Raw genomic sequence first — 23,233 nt, 5'->3', positions numbered from 1 at the left:
ATGATATCGATCGATTTCTTCAACGATATCGATATTAATATCGATATCGACTGAGCTAGTTGATCACGGAACACTCGAGGAAAGATTTGATCATAAATTCGGCATATTTGCGCCTAACCGGCTATATTATTATAACACAATGACGTAATGATATAAAATTACGCCGTAAGCAGATAATATTGTGTAATAAATAGATTACGTTCGTAAATTAAAAACAAAATGAATGCAATCACGTATTATTAGCTTATCAGGTGTATCGGGCAGAGCCAATCAGAGCAATGGGACGTATCATTTTACGCGTGACATTGGCCAGACTGCAGCTCAAAACGCCTCCGTTTCAGCGCCATCTGCCGATTACCTCGGTCAGGAATATACAGTACATACTATGAAAACAAAAGTGTCAAGCAATTGTCAAATTTTCATGCACGCGACATCAGCTGTCAACAAAGTCAAGATAATATAAGATGGCTGAGAATGAATTAGTGTCCGATACCGACGAGTACCTCGTTACAGAAGCTATTAATTTAGATATCGAGGAGGTACTTGCGTATTTTACAACGTCGGTTATCTGTGCAATTAATTTCACAAAACGACAATTCTCATCGAATAAATCGTATTATTGTTCTCTGTGCTATGTATATCATTATTTCTTCTAGTTAGATAATACAGAATATGCCATACCAGCTGTGGAGGAATTACCCACCTTGGAGAGTATATTGATGGAACCCGATTATGAATCGCTATCAGAAACGGATGATGATGTTGGCATACCGTTGGAAGAGAAACTTGGCAGTAGCGAAACAACCAGCATCGGTAGTCATCTATCATTAAATTCGTTGAACAAATCTTCCAAGATCTCTCAGAAATCGCCCACGGGTGTTATTTTAAGGCACGTCATACTCAAAGGAATCACATCACAAATTATATCTGCCAATGTGAGCAATGATTCCATTCATTATGCAAAATATATATAAAACAATGTCTCTCTAACATCTCTCTAACTGAATATCTTGTGTAATTATAATTATTATACGTGATTTATGCAGGAGAGAGTCAATGCTGGTTTAGCGAGTGCAGTTGCGGCTGGAGGCAATATGTTGGTAATTGGCACTAGCCATGGTTTGATATTGGGCTTTGACCTGTCACAAACGTTACGTTGGTGCGATCAGGAGGCGAGACATCAGGGTTCAGTCTCTGCTCTTTGCTTTAATTACGAGGGCAACAGAGTGCTAGCTGGTTTTGTCAGAGGACATGTATTAATGTTAGATAGCAGTAACGGAAAAGTTTTAAGGATTCTTACTGATGTACACCCACTTGACACTGCTGTATTACATGTTAAGGTATTATCTGTCATTAATTTTCGAGTTACAATGAAATACGTCATACATTGGATCCGTTTTGCATGTTCGATTGATAGTTTCAAAGCAACTGTTTTAGTTTACAGATTCACCAAAAATAGCTTTATGTAGCGATAGTGGCGGCTCGGTGTTCGAATTGAATTTTACCAGAGTGATGGGTGTGAGAGGTTGTGATAGTAGATGCTTATTTAGCGGTTCTAAAGGAGAGGTATGCACTCTAGAACCATTGCTACTGAATCACCTGCCCTCGCATCCGTTGAAGAATTATACCTTGGTAGCGATGGCAACGTTATCAAAGGTATCTTGCAGCAAATATAAAAATATATACATATATATAATTGATATATATATATATAACATTCGCTTGTCTCGTAGGTCATTGTAGTTTGCATAAGGCCACGAATGCGTGTTGTACTAAGTCATCCTTTGACCGGTGCCCCGACGGCACCACCGCAAGTGTCTTGGCAGTTAGTTGTCATACAGGCAGCTGATGGATCTCGTGTGATCGATCCAGTATTGGCACTCGCAAGGGACAACGTGGTGCACTTTTATCAGGTATATTTAATGATTACGTTATCTCTTATTCAGTGTGTTTTGTTATCAGACTCATGTTTACCAAATGTATTACTGCCTTTTAACAAGGTGTACACTGAGGTTGGTTCGCGGGTAAAATTATCTCCTCTGCAGAGGATAACGCTACCATACACGATAAGCAATTTGAGATGGCTAAATCCAAGGTCTCTTATAGTATTGGACAGTCAGGAGAAGCTACATTTGTTGGACGTGAGAGCACAGGATAATTTGGAGACGTTGGATATGAGTCGTGTTGCTATTTCTTATGCTTCTAGTCACTTTAAAGGATTGTCCACTGGCGGCAATGTCTCCAAGGTAATGAAAACATGGTGCGCTTGCAATACCAGCAATGTATTTGTTGTTGCTTTAATATTACGGAGACAGAACGTATTTCGTTACAGGCAATGGCATTGGCTGGTGAACGAGCGTGCTACAATACCGTCGTGGTTTTCGGTGCGCAGCTATTGTTATTAGGTATAAAGAGTTTACATACGATCTGCATAAGAACATGGACGGAAAGATTGCAACACTTGATCATGCAGGTTAGTTTAGAGCGGTGGAAAGTGTTCTCGAGTCCTCTGAGTGAAAAGGTTTTGTCATATTTTAGAAACGGTTTCCTGAAGCGTTAGCACTCGGCCTTTCCTTTTATCAAGATAAAGGCAAAGCGGTTATCGGTCTCCGTGGTTCCAAGCAACGTCGCAAGCAAATAGCGCGCGACAAAGTCTGCCACGTACTGATCGAGTATATGGACGAATTGAATCACTGTCTCGTAGATGAGAATGTAGATTATGATACCATGGTACTAACTTGCGTCAATTACTGCATCCAACTAGAAAGTTTAGATCTACTTTTTGGAAAACTGTGGGACATAGTTTTCGAATCGGAAGACTTGAAAGTGAGTTACTTGCATGCCCTCGAGGCTCCTCTGTTGGATGGAAGTCTCCAACCGAGACTGCCGCCATTGATCGCCCAACAATTGGTTACTCTGTACGATCAAGAGGACAGAGTCGATTCGCTGGAGGCGATCATAGTTCTGCTCAACGTGGATTGTTTAGATATTCATCAAGTGAGTACCAACGAGCATGCTCACTGTGAAAATCAATATATAATGTGTGATACGTTTTCATTTTAAGAACAATTTTGGTAATTCTGGTAATTTGCAATTCAAAAGCAATATTTCTTTGTATAGGTAACGACAGTTTGCCGTCAACGAGGACTTTGGGAAGCACTGATTCATCTCCAGACGACCGCATTGGGTGATTTCACGGCGCCAATTCATCAGTTGGTACCGGTACTCCAAAATTTATTACGCGAGTCAGCAGTTAATCTTTCACGAGACTGCATAAAACTCGGCAATGCCATTCTGGTTTATACCAGTTGTTGCCTCGCCGGTCGTGGATTTCACAAGGATGAACTTCCCGAGGGCATGCCGCAAAAAGCGAAAGCAGACACGCTAAGAGCTCTACTGTCCCAACATTCGAGCCTAGCGAATGACGCGGAAAGACAATATCCATATCTGAGAACGTTGCTGCAGTTCGACGCTAAGGGCTTTCTCGATGTTATAGCTATCGCCTTTCAGGAGCCGGAATTTATTTCTGAAATGGGCTTACGGCACCGACAAAGGCTCATAGATATTTTGTTGAACATTGTTATGCCGAATACACCAGTCAGCCCAAAGAGTATGGATTACATCACGATAGAGCAGCAATTTATGGTTCTTATGTTCGTGGCAAACGAGTTGTCTGAAAGTACTATTACGTTGGAGCCTAGTGTGTTGAGTAGAATGATAGACCTATTATGCATTGATTCGCATATAGAATTGTTGAAAGATTATAAGACTGAGAGAGAAAGTGCCGTGTTGGCGTTACTGCATTCTAAAAAGCTGTGCAATATTTCTGATAATACTTTACTAAATTTAGCGAATAGGGCAGGCTTGTAAGTATATTTCTTTCCATGTCCCCTTAACATAGAATCGTCATGTTAATTTTCTTAACGATTTTAATATTTTTGATATTCGATTATTCATGTTGTATTACGATACGATTATCATGTCCGCGTGTGTGCAGCGTAAGAGTCGCCGAGTTATTGTACAGCGCACGAGAAGATTGGGTAGCGGTGTGTAAATGTATGATCTCAGAGTCGTCCAGGCATCATGATGTGTGGCCCTGGCTAGAGCATTTGTCACCTGCCTCGTTAGAACACGTTATATCCGTTCACATCTCGACTCTCGTGACGATCAACGCCAATCAGTTTGCTACGATCATTGCTACGCAACAACTGCAGAACAAAATTGATGCGATACTACAAAAGCTCAATGGTGATTTAAACTTGGAGTATAAGCTGCTAGGAGCATTGTATCAAATCGCGCAGTATAAAGAGGAGGACATTTCTCTGGAATTAACAACTGACCAGCTGGAGAGATATTTAATGTTGATGTGCGAATTGGAGCCGATGCGAGTGGTCGTTCATTTGCACGGGCCGCATGGCTGCAGATTGGACGAGGCACTGAAGATTGTTCAAAGGTGGAATTGTAAGGATGCGGAGGCAGTAATGTTAGAGAAGCTGGGCAGTTATCAAGAAGCGTTTAATCTTTTGCTGAAAGAATTTGAGAATCGGCTGGAGATGTATCGAGAAAATAAAATCTCGGAGAGCGAGACGGTGCATGCTGCTGGACAGCTCGCGGGGATATGTCGAAGATCAGCAGGAAATGTAGATTGGATGCCTCTTGTGGAAGCTGTATTTCGATCGCACACATGGAACAATAAACAAAATACGGACAACTTGAGTGGCAAATTGTTGAGATTAATTCTGGAATCTTTGAGCGGAACGTCAATCCTATCGAACATACTTGAGCAAATCCTACGAAATCCACTGGCGACAAGTGGCACGATAGGGGATATACGGCAATTGCTGGCTGGAGTTCTCACTCAATCACGATATGAACAAACTCTGGTCGAAACTACCGCACGATTAGTGAGCTTAGAACTTCATAAGGCTTTGGAAAAATCCTTAAGGTAACGAAAATTGTGATGTACAAGAATACATGAATTTTTTCGATAGAGTGTAAATTCACAGTCATATTTCAGAATTAACTTAACAAAACGTATGATGATTTGTAATTTTTTCGCTATTGTTAAAAATAATTAGAGTCTAAGAGAGATTTTGTATGAATTAATCAGTGATACATGTTTACGCGATTAATAGTGGATTGTCTGGGCGACAAAGACAACTTGTCTTTGTAAAATCTGACAAATTTTCGTTAACTAGTTAGTAATTATTTTCACGTACATATTAGTTAGTTAGTTGCAGTGATTCTTTTGCCGTTCAGGGACGCTGGAAGAGCATATGGCAACATTTCCACGATCTGTCCCGTGTGCAGGCAACCGCTATCACACTGTTCCGACTACGTGGTGATGTTCAGCTGCGGTCACGGATATCACTCAACGTGTCTAAGTGAAACTAAATCATGTTACAAATGCTTGAACACGAAAGGATGGGCACCTATCGCTACTAATATCGCACATGCTGCTCCTGAACCACCACTGGTTAGTTGCAAATAGCGGTGTTCTTTCACTCGCTCGTGTTACATACGATCCACAAGCGCTCTCGTGTTATTCTGCTACGTTTATCTTGCAGAGAAAGAAACAGCTTCTTCCGCCAGAATTCCTGCGTCACAAAGATCTCACGTTAAGACTGGCGCCGCCCTGTTCCATTCCCGACCTCGAGGGTATCTTTTAATCTGAGAGTAGTCTTCGACTATCTTCGACGATCGCGTTTGTTTGAACGGTACGTAATACCTTAGGATATATCAAAACGTGAATGTATATATAGTACGTTACATGCGCTATATCGGATTTTGGCACTATGATCAACCTGTTTGCGATACATTGTATAGTACTAATAAGAAATTATTAAATTCCATTTCTCGAAATTTTATTTGTTCAACGCGCGCTGATGTTTGCGACACGCACGTTGCCAAAAGTTATTACTGAAATACAAAATATCTAAATACATCATAGTTATTTGTAATAAAATTCTCTTCCGGTGCTACTCTACTCGCGTAGGACATGCCATTTCGCAATTTTCATGTCGTTTCCGAGATCGATATTGATGGCACGTCCAGTCTGCGTTTGGTTTTTATGATGAAAACTGGTTTCTTAGGCACGTTATCCATTAGCACATGATACGGATCCATTGGTTCATTATCTAACAACTCGCCGGTGAGAAGTTTCGCGACGATTGCAAAAGCATCTAGTTTCAAACATTCGGATTTGTTGATCGGTGATATCTCAATGCTGGAGACATACGCGTCCACGACAGATTCTAGCTTAACAAGGAATGGAGTCAACTTCAGTACAGCTAAATAATGTTGCAACTGCAAATTAAAGAAAGAAATGGCCTATTAGATAATATTACTTTTAGAAGAGATACTTGCGAATCTCTTACAAGATGCATTGAAAAGCGGTATTATAGATACGTGCCTTGTCGTCACACCTTTCCAGACTGTTAATCAGATCGTCAATTTCATCGAGCAAAACGTAACACTTCACGAGCTGTTCGCGACTATACTCGCCCTCGTGAACATGTAGTGACTCCCTTGTTAAAGATTTCTCTTTCTTTATCTTTTTAAGGAGCAACGATAACGGTACTCCCGATTGTGTGCGACTAGCCATTCGAATCTTGGAGCATTTATCATAGATCTGTGTACAATTTTGTATTATTAACTCTGTAAATATTTCTATAATAATGCATGAGTAAAATACAGCATTACCTGCTTATTCACGGAAATCCATAAACCGACAATCCCATTCGTGAACTGTTTAAAATCGTTGCTCGTGGAGGTGTAATTCTCCGATAAATATAACAATGATTCGAGTTTGCCCGTCAGATTGCACGATAATTTACCAAACAATTCGAGTTTATCACGGAACTTGAGGTCGATGTCCGAATTATGATTCTCCATCCTGAGGATGCTTACCTACATAAAATATAATACCGTACGGACGTGAAGCTTTAAACAATTCAAAACGAAGCAACTTTCATTTCGTTTCTACCGTTATATTGTTATTTACATTCTTTTCGAGTACTCGTACGAATTCAAAAATTGGGATGATGTTTGTCGTCATGATGATATTCATCTAAATTATTGTTTGTATATAAATTTCTTGTCAAACTGGTTATTAGATCGGAGTACATTTCCATAACCAACTCGAGACGATACAAATATACCGATAGTCTTTTTTTTCAGAAGAGAAATATATTCAGTTGTGTCTTTTTTTTTATTGATTGTTGCTGCTTATATATAATATAAACGACATTATTGTTTTTCTTTTATACATGTACATAAATCTGTACTAAATTGGTTTGCTTGCGTAGCGTATACTCGCCTATTCAATTTCAGTAATGTGCGACATTTCCTGACATTCGTCATCGATTAGTACTTCTTCTTTCAGATGATATAATGAGGTATCATAGGGATTTGCGATAATAGAGAATTGACTCTTTTACGTTGCTTAAAAAAGTAACTTATGGCTTTCGTAACTTTAACTTAATAATGATCTCTTAATATTATAAGCGCCCTTGTGCTCATTACCATACGTAATATACATACTATATACTCGGTATTATTAATAATATTATTATTAATAGCATTATACAACTATAGATAGTATTTATTTAATTATGCACAACTTATCTCAATAATCGCAGTAAAAACACTTGAAAACATGTCTGAATCGGCACCTACGCAAGTACGTGCGATTTATAATTGTAATTTATAGTAAAAGAAAACAATGCACGATGTTGCCATCAAGCATTCTAATTGCTGACTTGCACGTCTCTTGTATAATGAAACGAGTCATTATAATCGTTTATGGCGTTTTTTTGGAGAAACTAGTGCAACACTGGTGCGCACTCGATGCGATTTTAGTCTTCTATTGTAAAAACGAGTTCACATATTTCAGTGCTTGATGTTTTCTACTGACAAAAGTGGTGTAAAAAGTGAATACGCACTAATATTGCACTAATATTCCCGGTAGGAAACGCTATTAATCGTTTTATAGAATGATTATTTCCCGTAATATCACTTCTAATAGGGTTGGGGGAAGAGTACCACTCTCGAAAAGGGGGAGCGCAGGACGGATTATTTTACATATATATAATTGAATTTATTATAAATATTTTAGCTACTCCAGAAAGAATAAAAACCTTGCTTACGTAAGATTCAAATGTCAACCATTCAGAAATGTAATGCAAGAAAACATTTTATTAATCATTCTTGCAATGAAAATTATTCATGTGTTATTCATGATGATATTCTCTTAACTATTTCGTCATCATTTATAAGATAATAAAGCACTATGAAATAGAGATTTATACAACATAGCGTTGATGAGTGAGTACGAAGTACCTCTAATTTAATTTGTCGATAAATGCAATCTGATATTATATTATATTAATTTTCAATATTAATGATCAATATTTACCGGTATATCTGTGCTCTTGCTCATAATAAATTTTTATTTTTTATCCACTCGTTCTGGAAATGAATTGTGATCTTAGCAAACTGAATAATAGAAAACAATTACATTCAATTTATATGAAATTTACATTTATCGTTATATACGATTTGTGTTGCAAAAGGCTCACGAGGATTCAATGAATGCGAACCTTAAAATTACAATTACAACTCCTCGTATATCGCGATTAAGAAAGAATTACTGTTTTCTAAGAATAATTCACATTGAACACAAATTGGTACAATTGATGATACTCGTCCCCCATTGTTTCTCACGGTATGCACATACGTGTACTAGACTTATGCAATAGGCAGAAAACGCCACGAGTCTATCAGGAACATGCAGTATAATGTTTCTTGAATGAGTCATTGCATCTTGAATGAATATGCTTATTAATCATTGAAGCTCCGTTCAGTTTCTTCCAAAGAATCCACCTTCGATTTCGCTAGAAGAAATGATACACACTCGACAAGAGAGAACCGATTATAACCGCGCAGAACAGTTTATTAGAACGACTCGGTCTCGTATTCTCTTGATCGTTAATACAGTTCCTATAAATCTCTGTTCATTTTCACCCGTCGATCATGCTGTCAACAGCCGCGAGAGTGAGTATGAGCGGTATCTATAGATATCTGTAAGAGTGATATCTATAATGTGGCGGTCTGTAGCTATTTCCGTGCCGCGACCGTGCATACGTGGAAGTGTTGTAGTAATGTCTCCGATGATAACCATTAACTGATCGATTCCAATTTTTACTATTCTGGAACTCCTGGAATGAATTGTAGCTTGTGGATGAATTGGACCTCTCCTCGTACGATCGACGACTCGAGTGGTCCTTGACTTTCTTCACTCGGCCTCTGTCCATTTCCTCGTCATCGGCGTTGAAGTGACGTTTACGCTCCTCCCGCCTATCATTGTCGACTTCACGATCGAGCTGCGTTCTATTGCCATTCCAGGTCGTTACTGAAAATTCAAAATGAGTTTCATCAATTTGTGAATTATCAACTTTAATCAATTCTCGACTTTACTTATTTAACGATATTATTACAATTCGATTAAACGTACTAACCTGAAGAACTGCCGTATCCGCGATGCGATAATTTTAATAGGTATGAAACACTGTTTGGCACTGAGCGATTGGTACCGTTAAAATCACGCACGGCTGCAGCACTCGGTGTCATATTATTGGTGGGATTTGATTTAGCATCCTCTCTAATATAAATATACCAATGTTTGTTATCTCAACATCATCATTCACCGAATTGCGACACATAGATATGTAAGATATTTACCTGTTATCAGTGACGGACCACTCGTTCGATGTTCCAGTAAATGTGAGAGGCGATGTGTCCTTCGAAGCTTGCCAATTTTTACTGCCGCTACTCGTGGCTTTCGTAGGCGTGATCTCTTCTTGTTTACTCTTGTTTTTGACGGACTGATGCCACGGATCCTTGTCGCGTTGTTCGGACTGACCGTTAGTGTCCACTTTTCCATTTTGATGCTTCAACAAACTAATCCGGCCATTACTGTTGGATCCATTCTGTGTCTTTGTACATTGCAAACTCGTAATTTGCATCGCTGTCGTCGTTGTCGACACGCCGTTGCTGTTAGCCTTGGAGTTCTGCGCTTTTTGCGGTTCTTTCGAATTGGAAATCGTTTTCGAGACGGCATCTTTCGTAACAGGGTATTTTGGCACATTTTGATTAGTGGTATTAATTCGGGGCACGGTATTCGAAATTTGATTTTTCGGAACCTCTGTCCCAGAGGGAGAATTGTCCTCTTCCTCACTGGACCCGTCATAGGGCACTAAACTGTTGCCATTGAGAACCTTCCCGTTTTTAATATGCATTACTAATCTTGGTTGAGGTTTATCCTGCGTCTTTTGCGGTGATTGCGTGCTAACAGCATCAGCGTTGGATCTCTGTAGAGGAAGATTCAGCTCTATGCTCCTTTGCGGCGGTAATTGTGGACCGATCAATGTCGATTTATTCGCATCGCCGAAGCCATTGGATAACTCACTCGATCCATTCGCGGTGCATCCAGCAGACGACGTTGAAGCCTTCGACGCGAAGGACTTATTTGTAGAATTGAGCAGCGAGGTCGACACATTCTTCGCGGTTACGCCGTTCATTTTCGCGACCTGCTGATTATGACTGCAATTTTCCATTTCGAAAATCATGATATACGCGTTTGTACTTAGTACATTATTAAGGCTTATTGGACGAACGCAGGAATCGTCAAAGCAATAGTACTGGCCGCTCGACACCTGCGCGATTGCTGTATAGTGGCCGCAATTTACCGAGGGCCCCATGTGCGTTACCATCGACGTAAGCTTATACGTGAGCTGTTTAGCAGATTCCCCAGGCTCTCTCCACAAGTATGGACCCATATCTATAATCTGTTTAAAACCGATGTGTCTAGATATCTTGCCTCCTATAACGCTAAACCGTTTTAATTGTACACACAACACTTTCGGCGGACGCTCTAGTGTAAATTGTTTCGTAGCAGGAACTCTCCTTTTACAGGCTTCGCACTTGTAGTCATTGTTATCCAGTTGTTCTCTACTGAAATAACTATTTAATGCTTCATCCAGTGTATTTGCTTTGCGTATATCCACAAGCAAGTCCTATAACAGATTTCAAGATACGTGTGAGTGGAACACAAATTTACGAAAAAATACGACATTCTACGACTGGTAAACGGAAGCAATTTCGGTCAGGTTGCTCAATACTCACTTGAAAGTGCTGAAACGTGGTAGATACATGTTGACACTGCAGGCACTTTACTTCAGTACGTATGTAACCACCGAATATTTGATTAATAGGCGTTGTTTCTTTAGAATAGCTATCCAATTTAGTCGCTTTATGCCTAAGTAAATATGCGCGTTCCATTCCTTCCAATAAATAACGTAGAAATTCGTGAGCATCTTCTTGTTGTCCAGGCACCATAGTTCGGCAAATGACTGATAACATTATTGATCATGACGTTAACTCTTGCACATGGGTAGAAAACGCTATAGCTATCCATGCTTGTGGCCATGCATGACACATGCACAGAGTGCATAGCTATACAAAAACTTTATTATTAAAAAATACTACATACGCTTTAGCTTATTATATACGTAAAATGGCTTGATTGCACCAGCAGACTTCTGATGGCTGAACTGCAGAGTTTTAGCCACTGCGCACGTAAGGCATTCGCCGCTGCCATCTAAAACAATCCATCCATTAGAATACCATAGAAAATTATGCCACTTTGTACATACCATGTACATACAATGGGACCTTACCATTTTGTTCACATTTGGAATTGTGATGCGGGTCAGACAGTAACCAATTGACTAGAGCTGGCACATGGAACAATGCTTGGAGAGTACTGTTCAAGTAACAGGTATTCCCAACATTGTACATGCCTGCTCCAACTGGAAATGTGCTTTTCCATCCGAGATGGACTTTTTTGGAAGAATATAAAATAACTGCCGGTTCTGGCAAAATTGGCCCTTTGCGCGTATCGCTCTTCTTCTTACAATTGGTGCTATCCTTAACTTTGCTTTCTCCTAAATCCTCCGATGAGGAAAGATTAAGGAAAATGTTGCAGTTGGCTTGCACCTGACTTGTTGGTTGGTAATCTTTCAATTCTTCATAACGGATTTCCGTTTGCATAATTCGAGAGGCGTTACTGACTAATTCGATTGACAGATCATCTGCGGTCTTAGATGGACTGTTATTTAGAGCACAATGAAGCCTAGCTGCGATAGGATCGCAAACACTAACAGCAGGCATTTTGGTTTGAATTTGTCTTAATTGTTTATTAACAGAGTACACCTATAATAAAACATTAAACATGAAATATGACTTCTTATATAAATCTCTACTTCTATTGTGCTTCATACTGACTACATTAACATATCAGTTAGTTAGATTAGAAAGAAATATTGTTGAGTGCAGAAAATATTTTGTGCATATTAATCACGTCTTAGTTGGACGTACGTATAATAGTAAAATATTAGCGAAATTGTTTGAGATCCTGTTTACAATCAGCATGGTAATAATTAAGAAGCACATTCAGAACAATTGCGACAGATAACGTGTAATACTAATAATTGTTGTTTACCTGCTAGCCGATATATAACGATTGATTATTATCGAGGTAAATGCAATAACCATCTGGCGTAGATTTTTCCTTTGATCTGATCCAAAAAATCACGTAACTATCGATTAATCACATATGACATCACGCGTTTACTTGCTCCAATGCGGTTACCGGACGGACCTCGTACGAAAAGGTCGCGTGTTTCCGTTACAAGCAATTTTCCGCGTGTATCTTACCCTTTGCCCTTACGTCGATTTAAAACAGTGTGTTCTCGAACGTACAAATACACCGATGCCGATCATCACGTACCGATAGTACTTAAGGACTTTAAACTCACGAGTATTTGACACGCGGGAACGAAAGACATCCTATACGATAGTGACAGCCATTTGCATTCGCTATCTGCACGGCTTCCTGCGAGCGCTCGACTAGTACGCGGGAAACCGCACTCGCTCAAGATGGTTTCAGCCGTTCCGGCCGGCTACCAGATAGGGAATTATTGGATATTCAGAATTCTCAAATATCCTTGGTTTTTTTAAATTTTCCTAGCTAGTAACTAGCTCAGGTACGACACAGCTGGAGCAACGCTAGGGAATAACGCGTTATTCACGTAGTGGCCAATCAACTTCTCGCTTTTATGTAGTATTGCAAGATAATTGGTTAGTACATTGGGGTGTTGGGTTTTGCGTGTGTAGGCCGTAAATGTGCTCAATTCTGATTTGGCGCAATAGTTACTAACAGAGGATAAATGCTATGCTGGTAAGACAACTGATATGTTAAAGACAATTTAGTTTCAAATTTCTATGGTATTGGAGATAGATGTCCTTAGTGCTGTTATCCTCGAGGATCAGTACGAACGAGATCGCGTGCGATGTGATTGTTTTCAGTCTTCTTCAATTAATTCTGTTATGTGTTTTTCGGTGATTCCAATCTTTTTGGTGACTGTTCTTTAGCTGTTTGAGTGATAAGGAAAGAACCAACGTTCGTAGTTTCGGACGTTGGAAACTTTGGAGAGTTGTACAAAAAGCGGGAAACAGTGTAGAGCTTCTTGTAGAGTGTAAACAATACGTATAAAACATGCAGCAGGAATTTTATACTTCTTGTATCAAAATACACGGGATACCTCTTCTCCCACCGCTGGTAAATATTGATTAATTAACGCGTTTTAATGTGTCTTTGTCACACTAGTCGCACTTGATTATTGTAATACATATAATTATTTTCAGACAACCGATAGCATTAAAGAAGAAATGAGACATTACAGATCTCTAGCGATGAAAGTAGAGGAACGATTGAAGAGTAGACAGCTTATGAAATGCGCTAAAGACAAGTGCGTACTAGCCGACATAACAGAACCAGTAGATATATTAAGGGATATCAAATATAGTTCAGATAGTGACATATCCAATTACAATACCACGAGCGATAATACATACAATAGCGATTCATTTTCCAAAATGACTATTGTTGAACGTGTGCAAACAAGACAAACAACTCCAGAAAGCAGAGACGAGTGTAATATTCAGTCTTCCGCATCCGATGTGCAGCCCTTACAGTTTCCAGTTTGTTTAAACAATGACACAGTCAATGATGTGCCACCTATATCAGAAGGTATTGATAAAAATAAATGTATCAACGAGACAGGAACGGCAGTGGCAAATGAAGGTTTAACATCGTCCGAGAGTAAGCCTGAAATACCCAAAACCTTGGATATAGTTCCATTAACGTTAGATAAGGAGGTTGACAGTATTCAGTCCTTTACAATTGTTCCCAAAGAGAATGAGAATCTGCCTAAGTTATCACGTCAAGGTTCTTATGTTTTGGAAACACCAAGTCCTTGTTTGCTTGCACATATGGACACAGATCTGGTCGATAAGGAATACATTCCTACACCTACCACTAATGCATCACAACGAATGCAGTGCAATGCAATAGTGTCGTCCAAGGTGGAGTGGCAAAATGAACGACTTACAGCAGAAAATACCAAAGATGCAGTAATAGATAAGTCTAAACACAAAATAAATGCAAACCACGAATTAGTTTCTCAGCATACAGAGGCCAATACATCGATAGAGTTACATCAAGTAAACGAATCTAGTTCCATTGCAGCAGAGCATCTCACTGAAAAGCATACATCTGAATCTGACACGCAAATAAAGCATAATCAAATATCTGATATCGATTTAAGACAGCAAGGTTTGTTAGAAAAATCAAAGGAAGGCAGCAGCATACAAGTGTTACATTCAGCGAATAAATCACAAGAACTTATGGAAGATACGTGTAATTCTGAAATGCAGTTGTCTTGCATGAGTGGAAATCAATATCATAATGATGGAATTGAGGCTGGTAAAGAATGTCAAGATTTAATTGTCAAAACCAAATCGTCCACCATACCTGAAAAGCTCTTGACAGTCTACAAACAGATTGAAGAAATGCACAAAAAACAGATGATGGAATTAATAAGTCGGCAACGGAAGGAACAATCGCTGCTGGAGGCAGAGTTTCAGAAACAGCAGACGATTTTGTTAGCTGAGATACGAAAGTGTTCTTTTGGAACACCTCATCAAGCAGACGTTTCAAACGCTATGTCCAATCAATTGTTGTCAGGCGGTGAAACAAGATTAGAAGATAGCGAAGCAAGAGAGCAATTAAATGTAAATTTCCCTAGCAATTTACGTGCAGAAACGCCTCGTAATAGCAAAGTATCCTCAGCGAATCATGGGAATGCTGTATGTCCGTTAGACTACATTTCTCCGAAGAGTTTCCACTTGCTTAAATCTCATGCATCTTCGCCTCTCATTACGGACGTTTCCCTCACAGCACTCAACTTTAATGTTATGAGAAAAGTAAATTCATGCGACGTCACACATAATAATAACAATAATAGTAATGATTATAACAGCAATTGCGAATCGCATGATCGTTCCGCGCGTAAGAATTCGACTGTGAATCGCCAGTTATTTCCTTTGGACAGTAATACCATGCACGTACCGGTACTAGATACTTCCGCGTACCTCGAGAAGCACGTGAGTACCTTACATAATTTTACTGCTGTGTAATTTCTAATGTTGGATCGTTTATTGTATAGTATTTGCTTATTTAATAAATCGTGTCATTAATAAAATTAATAAAAAACGTTAACTTTGTATTACTATTATTACAGATTCGAGCAGTGAATATTATCAATGCTTATGCACGGGGTTATTTAGTGCGTAGATTAATGCGGACCGAACGTGTTATCACTTTAAAGAAGACATATAAAGAGGCATTACAGTGTATGCTCAAGCTACACGTTGATGCACCCTTAAACTTGGCAGAAGTGAATTTCCTTCACCGTCTCCAGTTGCAGGTAATCATTAATTTTCTAGTGCTCGAAAATTGCATTGTTTTTTCCTCTTTTAAAAGATTTTTCGTCAAGAATATGTAATAATCTCAATCTGTGATATCTCAAGTGTGACGCAGCGTCTATGAACTTGGTAGAACTATTCGCTCAGTCACCGACGAAGAGGATGAAAGTAATAGAGCAAGATCGCGAGATCAAGCAATCCCGAGCAGAACGGCCAAGTTCGTCACGATCGTATTCGTTCGCCACGCAAAAGACTTTAGCTAGAAAAAACATAAAAGAATTCGAATCCACGTAATGATACAATTTTTTTTTATTATGTTACGTAGGATTATCTGCGTCACAATTCACACTAAAATGTACTTGTCGTTATTGTTTAGAATGACAAAATATCAGCGACCAACATTGATCATTAAAAAGAACATTGTCAGATCTAGATGCCAAACGTGGACATCAAATTTAAGGGACAGACTCGTATCGCCGAACGCGTTGCGTAAGTCGTTTAAACGCTTACAAGCGTTTTCGTAACATTTTGTGTAATCTTTACTGTTTCGAGTAAATCTTGAAACTTAAGTTTGTAACACGTGTTGAAATATATTTTTAATAAATTGCAGATCAAGGTATTAGAAGAAGCACTAGTGCTGGAACTGTTCGGAAGCCATGGCGATGATAAACAAAGTGCCTTACGACGTATGAATAAGAGATACACCAATTTTATTGTTCGAAAACAAAGTTACATCATGCTAATAATTATATTAGATGTGCAAATAAGTTCTACCCGCTATTAATAAATAGCGTTAGCTTAAAGAGAATCATATGTGGGATACAAATTTTATTTTGTTTTTAACAATTAATCATTCTGCAGACAGACAGACAGTAACAAGTACGCATATCGGACACTGTTTACTTTATGATCTTAACCAAGGTAAAAGAATCAAAAAGAACGATCTGTGCGACTTTTGGGAAAAGTGCTATTGACGAAAGTACAATGTCGCAGATGGTTTAGAAAATTTCAAAGTGAAGATTTTTATTTTTTTTATAAAAAAATTATTTACTGGCAAGGGACTAGTGATTCTCCTGCACGACAACGCAAAGTCACAGAAAAGTCAAAACGCCTTAGACGAGTTTCAGTGGGAAGTCTTATGATACTCGGTTTACTCTCGTCTTATGATATCCTCGCCTGATTGCACCATCGGATTACCACTTGTTCCGCTTGATGCAAAACAACCAGATAGACTAGCACTTAAAGAATAAGTCCAAAGAAGATGGATCCACGATTTTATAGCGTCAAAGGTTAAAGTATTTTTTCGCCGCGAAATTCACCTGTTACCTAAACGTTAGCAAAAAGTAGTATGTGCTGACAAAAACTATGTTGATTAACATTTGACCTATTAGTTTTTGATAGTAAATAAAAAAAGAGTTGCTTCAAAAGCGGGTAAAACTGATTTGCTCTTCTATATTAAAGCGTTTCGCTTTAGAGCTATTTTTGCCTTGGAAAAAGCGTAGTAGCTAAAAGCGTGTCTGATTTTCCGATAAGCTTATTTAATATTATTGTCATTTCCCGACTGATATAATACTTATCTGTGATATGTGTATATTTTTTAATATATATTCGCTTCCTACTTTATATTTATTAAAGCCAACCTGAAGGGGGGATGTTTTATGAGGGCATTCTCCAAGATACATATATCCAAAGTTCAGGCAATAAATTGATTTTATTGTCGAAAGGTTTATTATATAAAGAGACACACGTATATTAAAGCATGCTTTTTTTATTCGAATTTTGATTACAACATTGTATAATATGAAAAACTCTATGGATATTACATTATTTTCTGGATGTAACTGGACATAAAAGTTTGTCATACAACTTGGAACCGGAATGTGAATTTCCCACCAATCCTCAATTAGAGAAAAAGAATTATACCGATATCGTATTTATATGCCATTTTATGTTCTTGTATGTGAAATTTTGTGCGCATCACGAGAAGATGCTAGAAATCGATCCGAGAAATGTGTGGCCAATCAACTTGCACTTTTACGGAAAAGCTGCAAGTTGATTGGCTACATATTTCTCGGATCGAGATCTCGAACCGATTTCTAGCATCGTGGAGAAGTTGGAGACGAGGCTTAATCGTTAATAATAATAATCATCTTATCGTAAGATTTAGAAAAAATAGTGAAATTATTCCGTCCTTGGAAGCATCACGAACGCGTCAAGTTCGCCAGGTCACGAATAAATTAACGCTGCGATTTTACTGCGGATCAACGTTTCCGTTTTGTGCTGAAACGAGGATACGCGGATCGGATGGTGCTGCGTTCTCGCTTTGGAGTAAACCCCCTGCGGGGGTTTCCGTTCGGCGCACGAAAGCGAGAATCCGAGTTTGCGCCATGCCTCGTAGAGGCGTGTCCTGGTTTACATACGCTCTTATATATAGAAGCAGCTTTACTTGTCCGCGGTCTTTCGCGGTAGAACGGGCGCGCGCGCGCGCCACTGTTGAACGAAGGGAAAACGGCAAAACAAAGCAGCCGTCGCGCGGACTCGCGCCGCCGAGACGGGACACGTACGCGACATACGTTCAGCAGCAAGAAAACGCCGAATTCTCGTGGAAGATGTAACGACTCTGCGACGCCTTCTCGCAAGAAGGGAGGAGAAAACGGCGAGGGCGACAGGGGGGCGAGAGAGAGCGCAGTTGTTAGCAGCTTCGCGAAAGGGGAGACGCTTCGCTACCGGTGGACCGACCAAGCGGAGGGAAGTTTATGGCGTGAAGCGTCATCGGCGCGGAAACTCGCCCATTTTCTTCGCGGAGGAGTGACACTCGGCTAAACAGTCAGGTGAGCGTTAATTTACTGCGCATCATATACGAGCTTCCGTCAACAATTCGTCCGCGTAGAACGGCGTCTTCCGCTTATCAGCCCGTAATTATATTCTCTGGAGAGTCGTTCAGGCCGAGAAGTTCAGGCTGTTTATGCATTCGATGCAACGCGAAGGAGAGCACAAAAGGACATTCCTTCTCCGATCCTTCCGTAAGCGTTCTGTAAAGCGTTCCGTTCGACATGTACACGAGAAAGCGCGTCTCACGTTCGATTGAAATTTTATCGGAGCACAGTGCGCATTTATGCGTAATCGTATTCAATCGTCATTTGCGTCAGTTGCCCGTGCAAGTCGCAGCGCATAGAGAAAGGCAATTCCTCGCTCCGCGATACAGCACTACCTGAAATCCGAAATTAATCTACGGAGACGCGGTTCGTCGCGTCTAGCGAATTCTATTCCGAGAGATGCATGTCGCAGGCGACACAGTCATCTTGCGGATGACCGCTCGGTCGCGTCGTATGAGCCACCGTTCAGCGATACGCAATTCCTTGCTCGCAGCATCATCATCTTCGTCGTGCAGCCCAACTGTTTCCCTTTTTCACTTGCGTTTCTCCGGGATATTTATGGGGAGCTTATCTGAGACGTTCACATCACGCGAATTCGGGTGACCCGCATTCATATCGTCGAGATTGCGATTCGTCCATCCGTCACTTAGCATCAACAACGTTCGCTCGGTAGTCTGCTGGTTTATCATTGATCGAGCCGGCACCGCGTCTCACGACCTTATTCCATACGACGGCCGTTCTCTCGCAACAGGTTACGGCCTATCTATGCGACACACGGCAGAACGGAAACAATCCAATGACCGACTTTATATATCAGCTTAAGTATATATCCTTCCTTCGAACTTGGGATCGATGTAGAGTGAGGGATGTAGAGGAGGAGGGCAGACGGAGCTGTCGAAACACGCTAAATGAGGCGAGGGAGAGCCTAAACAAACCCCCCCGAGCCGTGAATCTCGAATATGGCGTTTATTTTCGTATCGACGTCAAGGTAGATGCGTCCTCATCTGTCGAGCTGTGTTTTTCAGAGGAACACTTCTCGCGTTCAGAAAGCACGATACCGAGTCGGCTCTCTGCTGGCCCGGACAGCCCCTGTGTTTTTATGGGAGCCAAGAAAAATACATAAACCCCGGGCGGATTGATTGGCGGCTTAGTCGATTTTCCAATGAGCGCTTTCTTTGTGCAAACGTAAACATAGGGATCGGTCGATGACTGCGGAGTAGGCTGTGTCGCACACGCCGGGTAGCGAAGCTGCGCGAGACAACAACTCGCTGGGCTGTTATCTATGATTGATAGCGGTTCTTAGAAATCCGCCCCCGATTGCACGATCCCCGAACTTGCGTCATGTTGGCTGCAAGAGCTGCAGGAATTTTGCCCAGCAACGCGGAGGGGAAACGTACTGTTTTTCGTGAAAGGATAACGATGAATCATTGACGGAATACAGATAAATCACGCTCGCGGACTGAAGTTCAACAGAAGCTATCTCTTTCCATGCATCATAAATTAAACGCAAAAAATCCGCGCGATAATCGCGCCGCTGTGTCGTGCGCGCGTCTGCTGTGTAGGATATATTTGTGAGGCGTAAGACTGTGCAAGACTCCCGCGCACAGCGGACCATAAAATCTCCTACGTCGAACAATGCGCGAGAAATCAGCGCAGGCAGGGAATACCGGGTAAGCCCGTAATAAGAAGAGCCAAGTTGTGGCTTGACTTGGCGACGCGCCAGACTCAAAATAACGGAGCGCGAATGGCAAATTACCATTTCTCGCGCTCCCGGTAAATCGCGCGTATGAAATAACGATGTACGTACGTATAACGACGCTCAAGGAACAGCGCGTGGGACGAGAACTCTGGCTCTAACATTACGAGAAGAGGGTACCGGCTAATGTATCGCGAGCGGGGAGAGTGGGATTAAAACGTCGAGTCGATCCTGCCGGTTGATACGCCGAAACGCTCTTAACGGCGGGGGTGCGAGGTGGACACGAAGCGTGTAATTAAAACGCTCGCGATATTAGAGGGGTGTGTTAAACGCGCGGCTACAGCCTCAGTCATAGGCGGGGAAGCGATACAAAAAGCTCTCGAGAATTAGCGGGAAAAAATGTCGCTCTCACGCTAATGTGACCGGGTCTATATTATATGGGTTCGCGCGCGTAGGGTCAAATACATAGCACTTCGTCCCGGTAAAACTCATGTAACTTTAAACGGGCTCAGGGTTGCCGCGTGTTCAATTTACTAACGTACCACACGTGCATCGATCAACTCTTCCCCACCCCCTTGTCTCTCTCTTTCTCTTTTCTTTCTCTCACTCTCACTTTCCTCTTGCTTTATTTTATACATATACGGTCTGTGCAGGCTCTAGTGCGACTGGGCTGAAAAAAATATGATGACGTCAATTATTTTCTGTTTCTACTTTTCTTTTTATTCAAAATACACACTCTCTCGAAGTCAATGCAACGCTAGAAGCGATTGAAACATTTTTTGAAGCAGTCACTGCACTCCGTTTTCGGAATCACCTCGAAAACTGCGGTCGAAGCCCTTTGGATTTGTGCTGAAAGGTATTGTAACGCTTTCCTTTCATCGCCAAAATTGAGTTTTGGGAATAGCCGGATATTCATACGGAATTTGCCAAATCAGACAAATATGAATATATTCGAGCACTGTGATGCTTTTTCTGATCAAGAAATCGCGTACAATCTTGGAAATTTGTCCGCCGGTACAGAAGCAGCGAAAACAGTTGCTCTCGGTATTCAGACCGAACTCGAAGAATTCCATAAACTGTTCCATAAACTGTTCCATAAACGATTCAGAACACCCAAATAATAATCATTCATCATTGAGCCTTACGGTATGAATTCCTTGCGAGATTCTTTAAATATGATTTTTTTTCGAGTCGAAGCAGACGATGAGCAATATCTTGATTCGGTTGTTTTGCATGCGCATTTTCTTCTACCGCTTTGAGAGTGGCTCATATTGAAAATACCATGTTTCGTTGCCAGGTACGATGTTTTCCATGGAATCCGGATCAATATCAGCCGTTTAGCGTGTCTTTATAGTGCTCCATGTCTGTTTGATCCTCCGTCAGGGTATGCGGTACGCAGCGTGTTTTTTCGACGAATGTCAATAAGGGATTGTCACATTTGACGTCAAAATTAATGACGCTAGCGCCTCGAAATTTTAGAAGATTATAACCGAAAGCTTCATAACGCAACCGCTCATCAACAGATGTGTTCATTCACAACATAATTACATAATTTTAATTATCGAGTATACATATATTTTAATTAGGTACTGAGTTTACTTTCCTATAATAAATACATTTTTCTATATTCCTTATTTCTTTTTTTCTTTATCATAAATTTCCTCTTTTTTTTCCTCATTTCATCCCTGCATGGCACGAGAGCCGGCCAGCATTTGCTTTCGAACGAGATGAGATAATCCGAGGAGATTAGCGGCAAAGTAGTTTGTCTTGATTTAATTCCCACTGTCGTTTAGCGTACGAGGAGCATGCTTGAACGCCTCTTGGCGTGGGCTCTCCGTAGCACACATGCGTGGCTCGCAACACTGTGTGCACGGTGCACTGTCTGTCCTCGTGTACTTTGCGTTTGCGTTCTGTAAGGGGGATGGAGGATGGTTTTATTGATCGTGGAGCAGGAAACGCTTTCGCGGCGCCGCGCATTGTGATCGTAAAATGAAGGGGCATCACCGCGGAGTCACCTTCGCGATTTCTCATCAATTCTCGAATCAAGTTCATCCGCGGACGATATCGATCATCACGCCGGCATCGATTGTGCGGACCTAAATTACCACAGAATGATGTAGACCCTACACAGCGACCCTCCTCGTGGGAAACCAGAAACGGATCAAAGATGTTCTGTAGATTACGATGTCCGCGATACGAACGACACACTTTCTCGTAAAGCGATGCAGAATAAGAGCAAGATCTCGGCCGTTCAATAAGAGACCCAGTAGCTTTTGTCCTGGCGATTCCCTTCCTTAGTAGCGAAGTCGGACGCAAAGGGCACGGCAAGCGTCGTCTTGTGGCAAAATGCTTTGGCATTTAATTACTCTGCGACATACCCTTTAAAGAATGATAAAGCGGGTCTTGATAAAAAAAGAACGCGGGATATACTTTACCTCGCATGCATTTTTTACGCGTAATCGCGAAGGGAGTGGCTTATACTTGTCCGGATAAGTAACACAGACGAACGGTTCCAAAACGGTTCGAGATATCGGTCGAGATATTTTCGAACTCTTCTGCTACTTTCAATGTAATGCCTCGTATGTAATCAAAATTTTTTTACCTTTAGCTTTTCTCGCTTCTTGCGCTTCTTAACTTTATGAGAAAAAAAAGTTTAATCTTCTATATTAAATTCTGGTCGTAAAACTTGAAAGAGTGAAGTAACTAAATTTCTCTAAACACTTCTTTTTTATGTACGATATAAGAAGACAACATAACTTTTAGCTCGAAGGGG

General features: G+C 40.7%; 5 protein-coding genes across 10 annotated transcripts in view; 3 read left to right on the top strand and 2 right to left on the bottom strand.

The window, feature by feature from the left end:
- Positions 1-340: 340 nt before the first annotated feature.
- On the top strand, positions 341-6,712 carry LOC105284509 (vacuolar protein sorting-associated protein 8 homolog). 5 transcript variants are annotated; one of them, XM_011348084.3, is made up of 13 exons: positions 342-539; positions 657-935; positions 1,047-1,340; positions 1,438-1,656; positions 1,734-1,913; positions 2,001-2,246; positions 2,333-2,473; positions 2,539-2,997; positions 3,121-3,866; positions 3,998-4,945; positions 5,260-5,476; positions 5,568-5,717; positions 6,563-6,712. In XM_011348084.3, the coding sequence occupies exons 1-12, from the start codon at positions 465-467 to the stop codon at positions 5,667-5,669; spliced, it is 3,906 nt and encodes a 1,301-aa protein (XP_011346386.1). In that variant the 5' UTR covers positions 342-464; the 3' UTR covers positions 5,670-5,717; positions 6,563-6,712. The 5 variants fall into 5 exon arrangements, 4 of the variants coding, with proteins under 4 accessions (XP_011346386.1, XP_011346387.1, XP_011346388.1 ...); XM_011348085.3 differs by having other exon boundaries at positions 391-539; positions 661-935; XR_003406622.1 differs by lacking the exon at positions 6,563-6,712 and having other exon boundaries at positions 341-539; positions 5,241-5,476; positions 5,568-5,936.
- Positions 5,850-7,118, bottom strand: LOC105284508. Its single transcript, XM_020033321.2, has 4 exons — positions 7,004-7,118; positions 6,703-6,909; positions 6,413-6,631; positions 5,850-6,306 (listed from the first exon to the last, which is right to left on the bottom strand). The coding sequence occupies exons 1-4, from the start codon at positions 7,067-7,069 to the stop codon at positions 6,016-6,018; spliced, it is 783 nt and encodes a 260-aa protein (XP_019888880.2). The 5' UTR covers positions 7,070-7,118; the 3' UTR covers positions 5,850-6,015.
- Positions 7,119-7,809: 691 nt separating this feature from the next.
- LOC105284507 (ubiquitin carboxyl-terminal hydrolase 36) lies at positions 7,810-13,016 on the bottom strand. Its single transcript, XM_011348082.3, has 8 exons — positions 12,778-13,016; positions 12,563-12,638; positions 11,739-12,273; positions 11,552-11,659; positions 11,185-11,411; positions 9,742-11,075; positions 9,519-9,661; positions 7,810-9,412 (listed from the first exon to the last, which is right to left on the bottom strand). The coding sequence occupies exons 3-8, from the start codon at positions 12,229-12,231 to the stop codon at positions 9,072-9,074; spliced, it is 2,646 nt and encodes an 881-aa protein (XP_011346384.1). The 5' UTR covers positions 12,232-12,273; positions 12,563-12,638; positions 12,778-13,016; the 3' UTR covers positions 7,810-9,071.
- A 354-nt stretch (positions 13,017-13,370) lies between these two features.
- On the top strand, positions 13,371-17,787 carry LOC105284595. The gene is made up of 6 exons (XM_020033313.2): positions 13,371-13,681; positions 13,768-15,567; positions 15,705-15,890; positions 15,994-16,178; positions 16,265-16,377; positions 16,499-17,787. Exons 1-6 carry the CDS (start codon positions 13,619-13,621, stop codon positions 16,552-16,554), a joined length of 2,403 nt encoding a protein of 800 aa, XP_019888872.2. The 5' UTR covers positions 13,371-13,618; the 3' UTR covers positions 16,555-17,787.
- A 520-nt stretch (positions 17,788-18,307) lies between these two features.
- LOC105284510 (lateral signaling target protein 2 homolog) overlaps positions 18,308-23,233 on the top strand; it is a 19,465-nt gene continuing 14,539 nt past the window's right edge. The window contains exon 1 of one of the 2 annotated variants that reach the window (XM_011348089.3): positions 18,308-18,719. The gene's annotated coding sequence lies outside the window, so the exon portion shown is untranslated. The remainder of the gene's footprint in view (positions 18,720-23,233) is intronic. The other variant, XM_026970153.1, reaches the window with a different exon arrangement.

Source organism: Ooceraea biroi, chromosome 6 (genome assembly GCF_003672135.1).
Source record: "Ooceraea biroi isolate clonal line C1 chromosome 6, Obir_v5.4, whole genome shotgun sequence".
Classification (NCBI taxonomy): domain Eukaryota; kingdom Metazoa; phylum Arthropoda; class Insecta; order Hymenoptera; family Formicidae; genus Ooceraea; species Ooceraea biroi.
This window is presented reverse-complemented; position numbering and strand designations above follow the sequence as displayed.

Coding starts and splice junctions, on each gene's coding strand:
- LOC105284509 (XM_011348084.3), top strand. CDS start 465: ATGGCTGAGAATGAATTAGTGTCCGATACCGACGAGTACCTCGTTACA. Junction 2,998..3,120: donor ATTGTTTAGATATTCATCAA/GTGAGTACCAAC, acceptor TTCTTTGTATAG/GTAACGACAGTTTGCCGTCA. Junction 5,477..5,567: donor CTGCTCCTGAACCACCACTG/GTTAGTTGCAAA, acceptor TTTATCTTGCAG/AGAAAGAAACAGCTTCTTCC.
- LOC105284508 (XM_020033321.2), bottom strand. CDS start 7,069: ATGAATATCATCATGACGACAAACATCATCCCAATTTTTGAATTCGTA. Junction 6,632..6,702: donor GGATTTCCGTGAATAAGCAG/GTAATGCTGTAT, acceptor AATTGTACACAG/ATCTATGATAAATGCTCCAA. Junction 6,307..6,412: donor TGGAAAGGTGTGACGACAAG/GCACGTATCTAT, acceptor TTTAATTTGCAG/TTGCAACATTATTTAGCTGT.
- LOC105284507 (XM_011348082.3), bottom strand. CDS start 12,231: ATGCCTGCTGTTAGTGTTTGCGATCCTATCGCAGCTAGGCTTCATTGT. Junction 11,076..11,184: donor CCACGTTTCAGCACTTTCAA/GTGAGTATTGAG, acceptor AATCTGTTATAG/GACTTGCTTGTGGATATACG. Junction 9,662..9,741: donor TGGTCCGTCACTGATAACAG/GTAAATATCTTA, acceptor TATTTATATTAG/AGAGGATGCTAAATCAAATC.
- LOC105284595 (XM_020033313.2), top strand. CDS start 13,619: ATGCAGCAGGAATTTTATACTTCTTGTATCAAAATACACGGGATACCT. Junction 13,682..13,767: donor TACCTCTTCTCCCACCGCTG/GTAAATATTGAT, acceptor AATTATTTTCAG/ACAACCGATAGCATTAAAGA. Junction 16,179..16,264: donor ATAAAAGAATTCGAATCCAC/GTAATGATACAA, acceptor GTTATTGTTTAG/AATGACAAAATATCAGCGAC.